At 38.1% G+C, this 14,186-nt stretch overlaps 1 protein-coding gene across 3 annotated transcripts in view; it reads left to right on the forward strand.

The window, feature by feature from the left end:
• sgk1 (serum/glucocorticoid regulated kinase 1) overlaps positions 1-14,186 on the forward strand; it is a 95,288-nt gene that overhangs the window by 53,942 nt on the left and 27,160 nt on the right. Inside the window, exons 1-3 of one of the 3 annotated variants that reach the window (XM_008114543.3) lie at positions 3,410-3,482; positions 4,105-4,171; positions 6,410-6,485. In XM_008114543.3, the coding sequence (XP_008112750.1) occupies positions 6,410-6,485 (76 nt within the window). In that variant the 5' untranslated portion in view covers positions 3,410-3,482; positions 4,105-4,171. Of the gene's footprint in view, positions 1-3,409; positions 3,483-4,104; positions 4,172-6,409; positions 6,486-11,862; positions 11,902-14,186 lie in introns of those variants that run through there. The other 2 variants (XM_062978397.1, XM_003223292.4) reach the window with 2 other exon arrangements.

A 14,186-nucleotide genomic window follows, 5' to 3' on the forward strand; every position in this document is an offset into this window, starting at 1 on the left:
ATGATTTATAATAGTCTTTTAGAGTTTATTGAAAAACCGCAAAACAGCGAATCCACAAAAAGTGAACTGCGAAGTAGTGAGGGAACACTGTATAGAAATGTTGTTATGGTATGTTTTCCTCACCATGGATTAAAGAAAATTTGAAGAAGTTTGATTGTGGAGGTGGGGTATTTTTTTTTAAACATAACACCTGACGTGTCAATTGCTTCCTCTCAAGTTGCATGACTTAAGGTCTTTTTCTTTTTATTGCTGACAGTTTGTGCCAAAATGTCAAAGTTAAATGAGCGCTTGATCTGTTTTCTTTCACAAGGTGTTCAAAAATGAATAATCTTACTTAAGTTGCATAAGTATGTTTATTGTTGCTATGGTTACTGTTAAGCATGAAAAGTAACAGAAGTCCCTTTACATGGGAAATACCACTGAGATAACACTTGTTGATATTAATGGCCTCTATATAGTGGTAGCTGTCCATGGCATTTGACTTTGTACCTACTCTCTTTTAGTGTAAGAGATTGGCTGATAATTATTTTTTTAATAGCATGAAAGAGGAAGAAGTAAATAAATAAATAAATACGAGACATTCCATAGTACAGAATTATAGCAATTTGCCATCACTTTAACTGACATTTTCTCCATTCTATGGAATCCTGAGATTTATTGTGGCACCAGAGCTTTCTGAGGCCCCTTCCACACAGCTGAATAAAATCCCACATTTTCTGCTTTACATTGGAATATATGGCAGTGTGGACTCAGATAACCCAGTTCAAAGCAGATATTGTAGGATTTTCTTCCTTGATATTCTGGGTTATATGGCTGTGTGGAAGGGCCCTGAGAGAGAAGACTAGTTATCTCACAAAACTCCTTGAATTCCATAACAATGAGCTATGTCAATATGGTGTTGAACTATAATAATTCTGCAGTGAAGATACAGCCATTAATTGTGCTCAGAAGGTGCCATTTTCCTGTTTCACGTTCTTCCTTAACTTCATAGAAGTTGACTCTCCGAATTAAGATGTTCTGTCCCCAGTGCACATGCACAGGCTTAGGAGATATACCAATATGTTAAAGCACTATGCAGCAAAAAGCCTGTCATTTTTCATGCTAAAGCTGATAAGATTAATTTTGAGCCAATCTAATATACTTACTACTTATTGTTCAGTAAGTTAATGCACTATAGAATGTAGACCTGGGGTAGGAGTTATGAAGCTTTCCAGATGCAACACGCAGCACTACTCACCATTGGTTATGCGTGGTAGAACTCTGGAAGGTGGGACTGGAACAAATGTAGATAAATCTAAAGAAATTAGTGATAGGCCTATGAGTGAGCAAGGATTCAAAATTTAGTCTCCAGAGTCCTAGTAAAATGCTCAAACCACAACACCATGCTGGCTTACAAGGGGAATGAGGCATGCCCTGTGTTTAAATTTTAATATGGTTTGGTAATAGGCATGCATGACATAAGAAATATGAAGTTGTCACCTTTGTACCCACTCTTCATATCAGAGATCTATCCTTTAGTAAGTGTGCAGCTTATGGGTTGAATTGACCCTGAGACTTATATGTAGGTCTGGATTAACTTTGAGTTGGAGCTTAACTTTTCGGCTTAAATTGTTTTGAGGAATCCTTCCATAGGTTTTTTTTAGCACATGAAAACCGTATGCTCTGTATTATCAGTACACCTGCCCAAAGGTCTGAGGCCAGCTGCTTATCGGTGCTACCATGGATATTGTTTTTCTCACATAGGTGATTGAAGATTTCTATCTCAGTGGAAAATCCCAGTGCAATTCTTTTTTTCTTTTTTCTTTTAATATGGGTGCAATTATGTTGTAGAATTCATTCACTTTGACACCACTTTAACTGCCATGGCACAATGCTATGGAATCAAGGGAGGTGCGGTTTTACAAGGTCTTTAGCCTTTCTGCCAAAGAGTGCTAGTGTCTCCTGAACTACAGTTCCCATAATTCCATAGCATTGTGCTATGGCAGAAAAAGAAGTGTTGAACTGCAGTAATTCTACAGGGTAGATGCCCCCTTTAACATATCTAAGGAAGGCGTTCCAACATCACATACATTTCTTCTTTTCCTTCCCTTTGCACTTCCTGACAGTTCAATTCCCAACCTTACAGAGCGAAAGTTCGGCGTTCAGAGCAGTATTATGAAGCAATATGTTTGACACACACCATATTTTTCACATTCTTAAAAACCAGCATTTTCAACATGTTCACATTACTATACATATCTAGAACACAAAAACATTCCACTTCTGTAAATATAGAGCTCAGAATGTTAATTTGTAAAAAATAAAGTGTTAGTAGTAGTCGTCTCCTCTATAACATATTACACATTGCTTATTGCCTTGAATGCTTTGCTAATGCATTACTAATGTGTTACTTTTTGGCATCATTACTCCTCCCCCTCCATTTATTTATATAGCCCCATCAATGTACATGGCACTGTGCATTATTTTCAAAAAAAGGTCCACATTTGGCTGAAGTACCTAATTTAACATTCTGACATTGTTACTCACTGCACATACACGTTTAATGATGTCAGTACTTGTTAAATAAGAGAACATTATTATGCCCACATTGCCCTCCCAAAGTAACATATTGCAGATAGCATTGCTATTTGTAACATGTTACTTCTAAGTTCTGTAAATAAAACTTATTTGAATTGTTTGAAAGCAAGATAAATGCAATATGTCACTTTGATAGGAGGATTCAATAGTTATCATAACCTTAACTAACTAGATTCCAAAAACAAATCTGTATGAAGGATTTTAGGATCTCGAAAGATAACTGACCAAAAATTTCACTTTGAGTGTTTATAGTCTTCCCTCTAATTTAATCTTTGGGTGCAAAGTTTCATAGCAAGAAGACATTTTATATCTTCGCATGAAGTGCATATTATTTGATAACAGATGGAAAAATAATTCTAGCTTATACAATGGAGATTCTAATGGTTAAGTGTTTTGACAGCCACACAGAGTATCTTTGTTACATAGAAGGGGCCACTGAAATACTACAATCCACAAGTGCAGTCAGAGCATAAAATAAAAGTTTTGAAGTCTGTGAGGGATTGGCCACAAAAGGCGCTGCCTGCTGATGGTCCAAATAGGGAGAGGTCCCTTATCTTGTCACTGCAGGATGAGATATCTCCACTACCACCCCAACATACACAGAGGTCAAAAGCGCATTCTGGCTCTGGAGGTATTCCTCCCATGCCTTGAGCATTTTATCTGAAGTTATTCTTGGACACCTTTGCTCTCCGTGTCAGTGCCCAATGATTGCAAGACTACATAGCTGACACTGCATCTTGCAAATTGCCTTAAGGGCTGCTTTATCTCACAGAGTGACTTAATGTTGATGCGCACGACATTTCTGATCCTCTGCACTTTTACTCTATAGTATGACTTTCACAACTCTTTCGTCCACTTGGGAGATGCGAAACCACAGATAAGTCATAGTTTTGGAGAAACAGGAAGTATGAGACAGTCAATGCTTTTTGTTCTTTCTGTAGCATAAAGTCATTTTTAGTTATAACTATCCAAGGGTGTGTCTACACTGTAGAAATAATGCAATTCGGCACCACTTTAATTGCATATGGATCACTATGGAATTATGAAAGTTGTGGATTTACAAGATCTTTAGCCGTCTCTGCCAAAGAGTGCTGGTGCCTTACCACACTAGAACTCTGAGGCAGTTAAAGTGGTGTCAAATTGCATGAATTCTACAGTGTAATGTACCCCAAGAGCGACTGAAAAGAGCTAAGGATTGCTGCTGGGTTTTTTGGTTTGCTTTCTGTCAAATACTATATTATTTCTAAAGAGCTTTCAGTCTAGAATAAATATTATCCTGATTGGAATGCTGCCATAATAACATGCTGTGATTGTTCTGATGCCCATCAGAAGTGTGGTCTCTGTTTTATTGATTGATTGATTGATTGATTGATGCAATTTGCACTGGTTGATTTTGAGATTTTTTTAAAAAGATGATTTCTATTATTTTGTTTACTATTCTTCTCTTACTTTGAAATACAAACTTGTTGCATGGTGCATTGGCAAAAAAGCTACCTACAACCACAAATGCTGTACTTTGTTATATAGATACTGGTGTAGAACTGGCAAGAATTTTCCATCACACTGTATTCCACTAAGCAGTCCCCAGAATCAGGTGAGAATTGCCAAGGCAGATCAAATAACTGCTTAAGCTCCTGTGTTGTGTTTCTGTAGGTCAAAGGGGAATGCACCTGAGAAGCTAGCAACTTCATATTCAACATTTTGTGAGAGGACAATAAGGCTGTGCAGAGCTTTTGCACCTTCATTGGCCATTGTCTACTTGCATTTTAAAATATGTTATTGGTTTCCGTTATCTGCCAAAAGCTTAAGTGTGCCAGACTTTCACAAAGGAGAAAAGGACCAGCCATCTCATTACTCAAATCATTTAGTCTGCAATGTGAGAGAAAAGCTCTTAGAAATACCATTCAAATGCTCCAAGAAGCACATGCAAAACGCATGCATTCATGCCTCCCAAATCCTGAATGTGAGGAATACAGACATAAGGTTATTTGTCCCTACTATTCTTTCCTAGATTATAGGTTTAAACTCCGTAAATATAAATTACAAGTAATTACAGGTAGCCTGTTTAAATGCCTTACAAGCACCAAATCCCATCTGATCTTGAATCAACCCTGGTTAACATTTGGATAGGAGACCAGCAAGGCATTCTGGGTGCTGTAGGCTGCATTTCAGGGCAAGGAAGTGGCCAAAACTATCTCTGATTTTTCTTTGCCTAAGAAAACTCCACAATCATAGAATCATAGAATCATAGAATAGTAGAGTTGGAAGAGACCTCAAGGGCCATCTAGTCCAACCCCCCGCTAAGAAGCAGGAAATCGCATTCAAAGCACCCCCGACAATGAAATCCATGGAGTCACTGTATTTCTGCAAGTGACGTGAAGGCACATAACATACACACCATTACCTGTAATGAGATACTTCTTGGTAGTGGGAGTGTAACAAAAAATAATTGCAAAAGAATTAGTAGAAATGATGGTTTAAAGTATTGCAACAAGTAATGTTTTAGTTACTCCTGCTTTTTACTCTTCATTTGAGCAACTGATTTATTTATTGTTTTTTATGCTATTCTCTTATTAGCCCTAAAATCCAAACCCAAAGCAATGAAAAAGCAAAACAAAGAAATAAAGTAATAATTACGGTAGTTAATTTTTTTAGCAAAAAGGATAATTAAAACCCTGAAATGAATAACAAGAACTTGAAAGGTAACTTTTGAGATTAACTTTTGAACACTGGATAAGCCATCAAAGAAATCCCCCATAATGGAGCACAACTGGAGGGTCTTCAGTTATGGTAGTGACAGTTCCTAGCCAATTTCTTCAGGTTAACACATGCACACTAACTTCTGGCCACTAGGATGTCGCTATCTCAGCTTCTGAAATCAGATTTATTTTTGCAATACACAACTAAAGCACTTAGATACTACTTTAACTGCTGTGTGTACATCTTGAGAAATCCTGAGATTTATCCTTTAGGGAAGGATATTTATGATTCTGCACCACAAAGTTCTAGTGCCTCCTCAAATTACACATCCAAGGATTCCATAGGATGCTGCCATGGCAGTCAAAATGGAATAAAGCACTGTAATGGTGTAGAGGGAAACAGCATTAAGAACTCCATATCCATATACAGTAGAGTCTCACTTATCCAAGCCTCGCTTATCCAAGCCTCTGGATTATCCAAGCCATTTTTGTAATCAATGTTTTCAATATATCGTGATATTTTGGTGCTAAATTCGTAAATACAGTAATTACAACATAGCATTACTGCGCATGGAACTACTTTTTCTGTCAAATTTGTTGTATAACATGATGTTTTGGTGCTTAATTTGTAAAATCATAACCTAATTTGATGTTTAATAGGCTTTTCCTTAATCCCTCCTTAATATCCAAGATATTTGCTTATCCAAGATTCTGCCGGCCCGTTTAGCTTGGATAAGTGAGACTCTACTGTATATCATGTTCCTGGCCACCAAGTGATGCTCTTTGGGAAGAGAAGGAATTGGACTTTTCCTCCTTCAAACCTCATGCAATTACCGCAGCAAAATGTTTTAGCCTCATCTCCCCCTGCGCACTACCACTGGGAATGGTTGTTTGCCAAGAGAAAGGGAAGTATCCTGTTTGAAAAGGCTGAAATAAAATTATGTTCCAATATAGTAACTTTAAAAAAAACTATAACTCAGAGCATGAGTAGAAGGTTTCCATATAGAGAGTTGTTCACACGCATTATTTGATATCTCATTAATTCCACCTGTATTTTTAAAGGCTTCCTTGGAGTAGGAAAAAAAACAGTTTAAAATACAGCAGGTTTCTTTTTTTCTCTCTCTCTTTTATAGATGAAAGAACTCTACAATAAAGAAGATCTGTTGGCACAACCTGACCAGAGGACTTTCTGGACTAATGATGATTCAGGTAAGAACATAAGAAGCAAAGACATATCCTTCAAAACACGATTAAAATTTTCACAATCTTGCAGTGTGTATATTGTGTATATCTCTTCTGACATTTCGCAGATTAAAATTGGGAATAACTACATCAGAGTATAGTCAAGATGGCAAAAGTTATTAATGAGCAAGAAAACACAAGCTAGAAAGGCTAAAGCATTTTTTTGTCTAATGAACTCATCAAACGGGATGAATTTAGCATCCTAGGATGCTTTCACTCCATTTAATAGATGGAGCCCAATGTCGGACATCACATGATGTTGTGTCACATCCTGCGTTGTGTGACAACTGGGGTGAAAACTTCGCTGGGCAGTTTTCTCCCAACATGGAAGGCTTTTTGTGTTATGCTGGCTCCAATGGAGCCAGGACAGGGCCTCTCTATGAGGGCGACACATTCCCTATGTGATGGGGAAATCATTCCGGAGAGGGAGCTGCATGCGGGGTGACAGATTTGCCCCTCTGCTCCATCTTTACTTGTGAAAGCCCAATGAAACGGGACACTTCACCTGGGCTTTCTGATGAGGTCTTGAGTCTAATGGAAAGGCAAAGATTTTTCTCTTTTCCTCTTCCCTCTGCTGAATGCAAAGTACTTTTACACTTTGAACTAATTTGCAGCAGTGGAAGTAACCTTAAGAGGGGGAGGGGTATTTTAAAAGCAGCTGTAACAGTAACATGGAGGATCGGTTAAGACTGTTCCTGCAAAATGATGATAGCTGGAAGGTATCTCTGTGTGAATAGTTGATCCTCTGGATCAAAGGTTCATCTAGTACAATGTTCTGTACCCAAGAGTGGTCATTCAGATACCCATGGGAAACTCACATGGCATCATGTGTGAAGGCCATGATTTTGTGTTACTCCCAAATACCTGTGATCTAGAGATATCCTGCCTCCAGTCCTGGAATTATCCTAGCCATGGGAAGTCTCAGCCTCTGATAGTAAAAAAAAAACTGACAGGCCCTCTGGACACAATTGTTCCAGCATATTGGAACTATATTTGATCATCCATAATGAAATTTGGTAGAGCTTCTAGTACTAGGAATCATCTGTTAATTTGACAACAAACACTTTCTGTCTGACTGTTGTGTGTGTGCCTTCAAGTTGCCTGCTGGCTTATGGTGGCTCCATACATTTCATAGGGTTTTCTTAGGCAAAGAATACTCAGAGATAGTTTTGTCAGTTCCTTCCTCTAAAATATAGTCTATGGAACTTGATTTTTATTAGCTGCCTCCTATCCAAGTTCTGACTCAATTTATCTTCCAAGATCAAATGAAATATGGTGCCTTTAGGGAACATCCCAGGCCTGATATAAACATACAAACATTCCTGAATTCCTGAAAGTGAAATCTTTGCAGGAAAGTCACTGGGACAAAACATTTCATGGGAACTTCTCTTGAGATGATAAGACTCAACAAGACTAATGATAACTTGCAATTTGAGAAGAGTAGCTGCTTAATTGACCATTTAGTTTACAAAAATGCCATAATTGACTTGAGGGCTCCACTGTTCTGTTACTGTTCAGCTGATAGAAGCTAAAGTGCATGCCTTCTAATGATGTGTATCTAATTGAAATGTTTAAGTTCTCTTTAAGTCCTTCAGGCCTTGTTCATGTGTGATAACACTGAGTCCTGAAGGAGTTTAAACACAGTATTTTTTCACTCTGTCTCCTAGGTTAGATTGCTTTACACAGGGGAGCTGAAAGGGGGAATTTTTAAAGAATGCTCTGTTTAAAAACAACACATAAACAAGATCAAATTACAGGACACCATTATGTCTTATGAAAAGGGCAAAATCTAGATTCTTAAACTTAAACTAAAAACAATTTGGCCTTTCTTTGGGAAATTTTAATATATTTTTTATTCAGGAGGTTACACCGGGAATCTGATTAGTGAATTACAGTATGCCCTTATTATCTGCTGGGGTTTATTCCAGGACGCTCCATGTATACCAACATCCATGGATATTCTAGTCCTATTATATATAATGGAGTAGACATGACAAAATTTGATTTTTTTTTTCATTCACTGGAATATTTCAAAGATTTGGATGGTGGATGTTAGCATGGTGAGTGGTTTGAACACATTCAACTATGGAAACCCATTTGGTGATCCTGGCGAAGTTACACACTGGACAAGTTACACACCTGCCTCAGAAGAATGCAGTTCCAAATCTCAGAATAAACCTTGCCAAGAAAGTCCTATTATTGTGTTGCTATAGGCTGGAGTTAGCTTGAAATCACATAACAACAACAAGATGATGGGGAAAGTCATGCCAATCCCTACAAGTAGCAGTGTAAATGTCTGTGTGGCCAAAGTAGCAGTGTATTATAAGTTCCAGCTTCTGTTTTTCCTCACCCATTCCTGGCATTGGATGAGTGTTTGCTTTTTAGGTTGCTTGATAAAAAGTTTTAGTGCTTGTAACTCAACTTTGAAGTTACCTGTGTGTTGAATTGTCTGGATGACACGCTTTCTCCTGAGCTGTTGATAGACAGTTTCACTCATGAATCTATCTTTTCCATTAGTATGGTTGGAATGTACCTTTTATGTAGGGACTGTTTGGATTTCTGCAAAGAACAGCAAATAATTAGATAATGGCACTATGAGGGTGAGGGATTTGTCATCTCTGATGTTGTAGTTTTCCACAGACCTATGCTGTATTTTACATGCTTTTGTCACATGAAACGGCAGGACTCCTCAAACTGGTTTGCAAGTTCTGCATCTCAGAGACCATTTTGTTGGCTTTTCCCTTTGGCTACATTACCTTTTCTCTCAACATATCTCTCAGTAGGAAAAGGTAACATTAAGAACTGGCACAATTCTGTGGTAGAACACATGCTTTAGCATATACTATATAGGTAGAACTGTCAAAGCCGGCAGAGTTTGGAAAACTGTGTAAATTTATATGGCCCCCTGCAAGTGATCAGTTCTGGTCCCTGTAAGACAAAGATTCCCTGTTGTCAGCAGCCTTGTTGGAAGAGAAGGCAGGGAAGGAGAAGGAAGAGTAAGAAGGGCCAGCATACAGAGAGAAAGAAAATGGGTCATGGGGGGGGGGGGGGAATAGTCCTATCCATATATAGCTATCTATCCCTATCTAGCACTGACTTCTGTTCTGTTGACAGCATGCAACCCTGAGATAAATGGTGCCAAGAAAACCCCATGATCACCTTAGGGACACCATTAGTCAAAAATGACTTAAAGGGTGTGTTTACAATGTAGAATTTATGCAGTTCGATACCACTTTAAATGACATGGTTCAAAATCATGGGACCTGCAGTTTTACAAGCTCTTGGCCTTCCCTTTGAAAGAGTACTGATTCCTAACAAAACTACAAACCCCAGGATTCCATAGCATTGAGCCATCTCAGTTTAAGTGATGTCAAGTTGCATTAATTCAGCAGTGTAGATGCATTCTCTGAGAAGTTTGGATCATGTAGTACAAGCATGCAGAAATGATCAATTGAGACTCTTGGATCTTTTCATCAGAGAGGTTCCTAACACATCTTCAGCCATAATGGAAGGAACAGGAAGGGTAATTGTCTTGTGCTTCCTGCTCCTGCACCTTTCTCATTTCCAAAAACAGCTGCTCCAGCTCATGAGCTAATAAAACAGACTATTTTTAGTCCTAATTGATGTAGCTCTGAGCCCAAATTCCCCAATCTTTTAGCAAGTCACACCCAACTTTTGACATGACTATCGCCAATACTTTCTTTGGCTATCTTAACGCCTATTTTCATTCCCTATGCAATATTTAAAGTACAGTATTATTTTCACTAATGGCTTGACATAACAGCAGGCACCCACATTTTAATTGGCAAATCAGTTGGAACCAAGATTCATTTACAGAATTGTTTTCAGCATCCCGGATTCCTAGGTTTATTTTCAGCTTTTGTATTTCTAGGAAGAGAGAAATTATTGGCCAAAGCCTCTAAAAGGTCAGGAAACAGTTATTCTCGTGTCATGCCAGAGAATTTCCTTCACTTCTGGTGTACATAACCTCTTTAGGCTTTCTTAAATATGTTCTATATTTTTAATGTTTACTCTGAAAGCTTTTCTTTTTTCCAGTTTCACCTTGTGACCTTACGAGGTAAATCTAAACGACCACAGCTCCAACTGTCCCTGCCTGGTATGGCCAGTCCTGTTTAAGCCTTTTTAATAAATGTCACTTTCTTGCCTTATTACCCTACAAGCCTTTGATTCCAAATACTTTTATCAATATTTCTATCCAGTCGGAGACACAGGGTAATAAAATTCACTTAAGCAAATGAAAATAAAATGCCAGGATTATAATGAGATCTTTAAATGAAGAAAATCAATGTACCCTTTTTTTTTCATTTGGATTATCACATCCTGATACAGTTGCCAAATGTAGCAGCATGGATGGTACGGTGAATAACTATTACATAAAATGTAAATAATAGCACAAGAAAAGAGTAGTTCCACATCATTATAATAAATAAGGGATATTTGCTTGGACTTTGTCCAGAAAGAAAAGTTTTGCCCTTTGTAAAATAAGTTTGGCTGGCCTTAGCATTTATTTATCTTTTATAATACTTCTTTTTTCTACTAAGCTCAGGCAGGTGCTCATGCTTGCCCTCCAACCCATTTTGTCCAAGATCTCTGGTTCAATGCCAACCAAGGCCCATTCACACTAACCAATTCTAGCACTATGATTCCATTTTAATTGCTGTTTTTCTATCTTATGAACTTCTGGAGTTTATAGTTTGGTGAAGCACTAGAAGAGCTCTCTAGCTGAGAATTTAACTACTCTTTAGGTAGGTAAAGGTTTTCCCTTGACATTAAATCTAGTCATGTCTGATTCTGGGGGGGGGGGGGGGGTTGGTGCTCATTTCTATTTCTAAGATGAAGAGCCGGCGCTGTCTGTAGACACCTCCAAGGTCATGTGGCTGGCATGACTGCATGGAGTGCAGTTACCTTCCCACCGAAGCGGTACCTATTGATCTACTCACATTTGCATGTTTTTGAACTGCTAGGTTGGCAGAAGCTGGGGCTAACAGCAGGCGCTCACCCTGCTGCCCGGATTCAAACCTGTATCCTTTCGATCCGCAAGTTCAGCCGCTCAGTGATTTAACACACTGCGCCACCAGGGGCTCCTAATTACTCTTTACTGAATTGCAAATCTCAGGATTCCATGGAACAGGACCATGTCAGTTAAAGTAGAATGAGAGTATTATAATTCTATAGTGTGAATGAGTCCCTGGTGAATTGCATGAGCAGAATGGAGATCTGAAGTCCTGATCTCCTACCACTACACTGAATTGACTCTGTAAACTTGTCACTAAAATTTGGCGGCTCTCTCCTTCTTTCTCTCTCTCCCCCTTTCTCTTTTTAGCATACTATGGGAGAACAATTGATGACCCGTCCCAAAACAGTAAGTCAATGTATGCCAATGTATGCCAGTGGGAATTTCCTTTCCACAGTGAAACAACAACAAGGGAGTAGGTTTTTAAGAGAGATGCACTCGGTTGATTAAGCACGTGTCTGTCATTCAAGTAATCAATTAAATATAATTTAGCAAGCAAATTACTAAACCTCAAACATGTGGCACCATAAGGAGTTACTGAAGGACAACAACAGCAGTTCATTACATTACATTAACAGTGTAATAAACAAGTGTTCGCCGGCAGCATTAAAGAATTTGTTCATCCTGTAATTTCTAGATACAAAGAACAGTATGCCAGAACTAGAACAGCCTCACCACAATATGGTTAACTTTAACCCAAGGTGACATGATCTGGCCAAAGACATTTCAGTGATGTCAGCCACCTTTCACATTGTTTCCAAATGTTCTTGGTGTTACTGGTTGGAAGACATATTAAGGATATCTCATTGTCATCTCTTTAAGAGACTCAGTATGTTAAGAAACAAATATGGGAAAGGGGGGAATTGTTTTCCAACAGCATCTGGAAAACCACAAGTTTCCCAGTCCTTTCTGGAGACAATCATTCAGAAGACAGTCTACACACATACAAAAGAGTATTCCTTTTCTGTTTTAGGATCCCACCACTGAGTGCCCTCTAGACACCAATGTCACAATTCTCCTTTTGACCAACCATTTTAAATTATATGTTCCTTTAAACTGATTGGTTGATTGATTCAATTGTTCTCATTTGTCTTGTTTTTTTCTTCTTCTTCTTACTGTTTTTGGTTTTTTTTTTTTATGAAGAAAAGCTTATTTTTAACAAGGGGGGGGGGAAGAAATGTAGGCAGTGGAATAAAGAAAAATATGTCCATGTTCATCATCAGAAAACTAACTAAACCATATGTAACTGGAAAAATATATTACAAATGTTTGAATACTCTAAGGACAAAACAGCTAATTAAATAGATTTACACAACTTGTTCCAGATTATGGAATTTTCTGGTTTAAGAAAATGATGACTTGCTTGTCCCTCTGTGAAATTTTTTGTTGTTGATAGAAGGATTTGGCCTGTAAAAACATGCTGTGTTTGATATTGTTTTTGCTGTTTTAGAAATGCTTCATCTGGTTTTCTCTTCCATTTTAATATCATTTATTTATTGATTTTTCTTCTTTGTGCCTGTTTCTAGTTGCTTGTTCTATTGGTAGATTTATTGTTGTTAGTTGCATTGGGCATGATTCATAAGCAGGCAGGATGCAATTATGTAATTAAATCATAAATTTCTTAAGGGCACCAAAAGAGCAACACAACAACATCACGCTGGGATAGGATATCTTTGATGATTTTGGTTGCAGCAGTTTTCAAATGTTTTCTGTTCTTGATTCCTAATAATACCTTTTCATATCACAATCTCCCAGCTCCTGAAAAACGGCTACCCTGCTAACAGAACTTTAGAGCTACTCTTGAAATTGATTGACCCTATTATAAACAGAGCTTGGAAAAGTTTCTCTTTTTGACTACAACATCCAGAGTCCCTCAGCTAGGATGCTCTGACCAAATCTTGACTCTTTGGGTTTGAAGACTGAAAGATGCATAGTGATAACCTTATGAGTAATTGCAACTCAGATCTTATCCTGTTTGGGTGACAGGATAGGACTTCAGTAGTCACATTTCTGCAATTAGCTTGTATTTAACAGATCTGACTGGGCTAACTGACGCACACATGGCTCTTCGGGATGTGTGATTATCCTTTTCTTGAACAGATACTATGGTATGAAATGAAATGTGTTTTGAAAAGTGCTCCAGGTGCAGCCAAGGTCATTGATCCAGGAAACCGTGACCATTCAAACAAGTGGTGATTGCAACATTTGAAAGGCAAACATTCCTCAAATAACTGGGTCAATGCTCTAAGTATTGTACGGTTGCAGCGCTTTCGTCAGTGTGACCTCAGTTAAGCCCAGGCACTGTAGACTTACGTCTCCTTTTCAAACAAGAGTGTTGTTTGACTTACAAGAAAGTCTGTTAACAACAAAGTGAGGCTCAACCACAGTAAAGACTCATGTGAAGTACTTACGGAGCTACTTAGAGATGGAATCTGCGTGGTTTAGGGAAAGATTAAGGCAATCTGCACTTAGATAACGCTGGAGACATTTCTTTACCTTTTCTTTAAAAGCCATCTTCAAACAGATGAAGAAAAGTCTGGCTTCATAAACAAATTAACTTCTTTTAGGTTATCAGGTATTGCTTACATTTTAAATCTGGCAAAAGCTCAGAAATGTTACACTGTTTTCCATCT

The sequence above is a fragment of the Anolis carolinensis genome, chromosome 1 (genome assembly GCF_035594765.1).
Source record: "Anolis carolinensis isolate JA03-04 chromosome 1, rAnoCar3.1.pri, whole genome shotgun sequence".
NCBI lineage: Eukaryota > Metazoa > Chordata > Lepidosauria > Squamata > Dactyloidae > Anolis > Anolis carolinensis.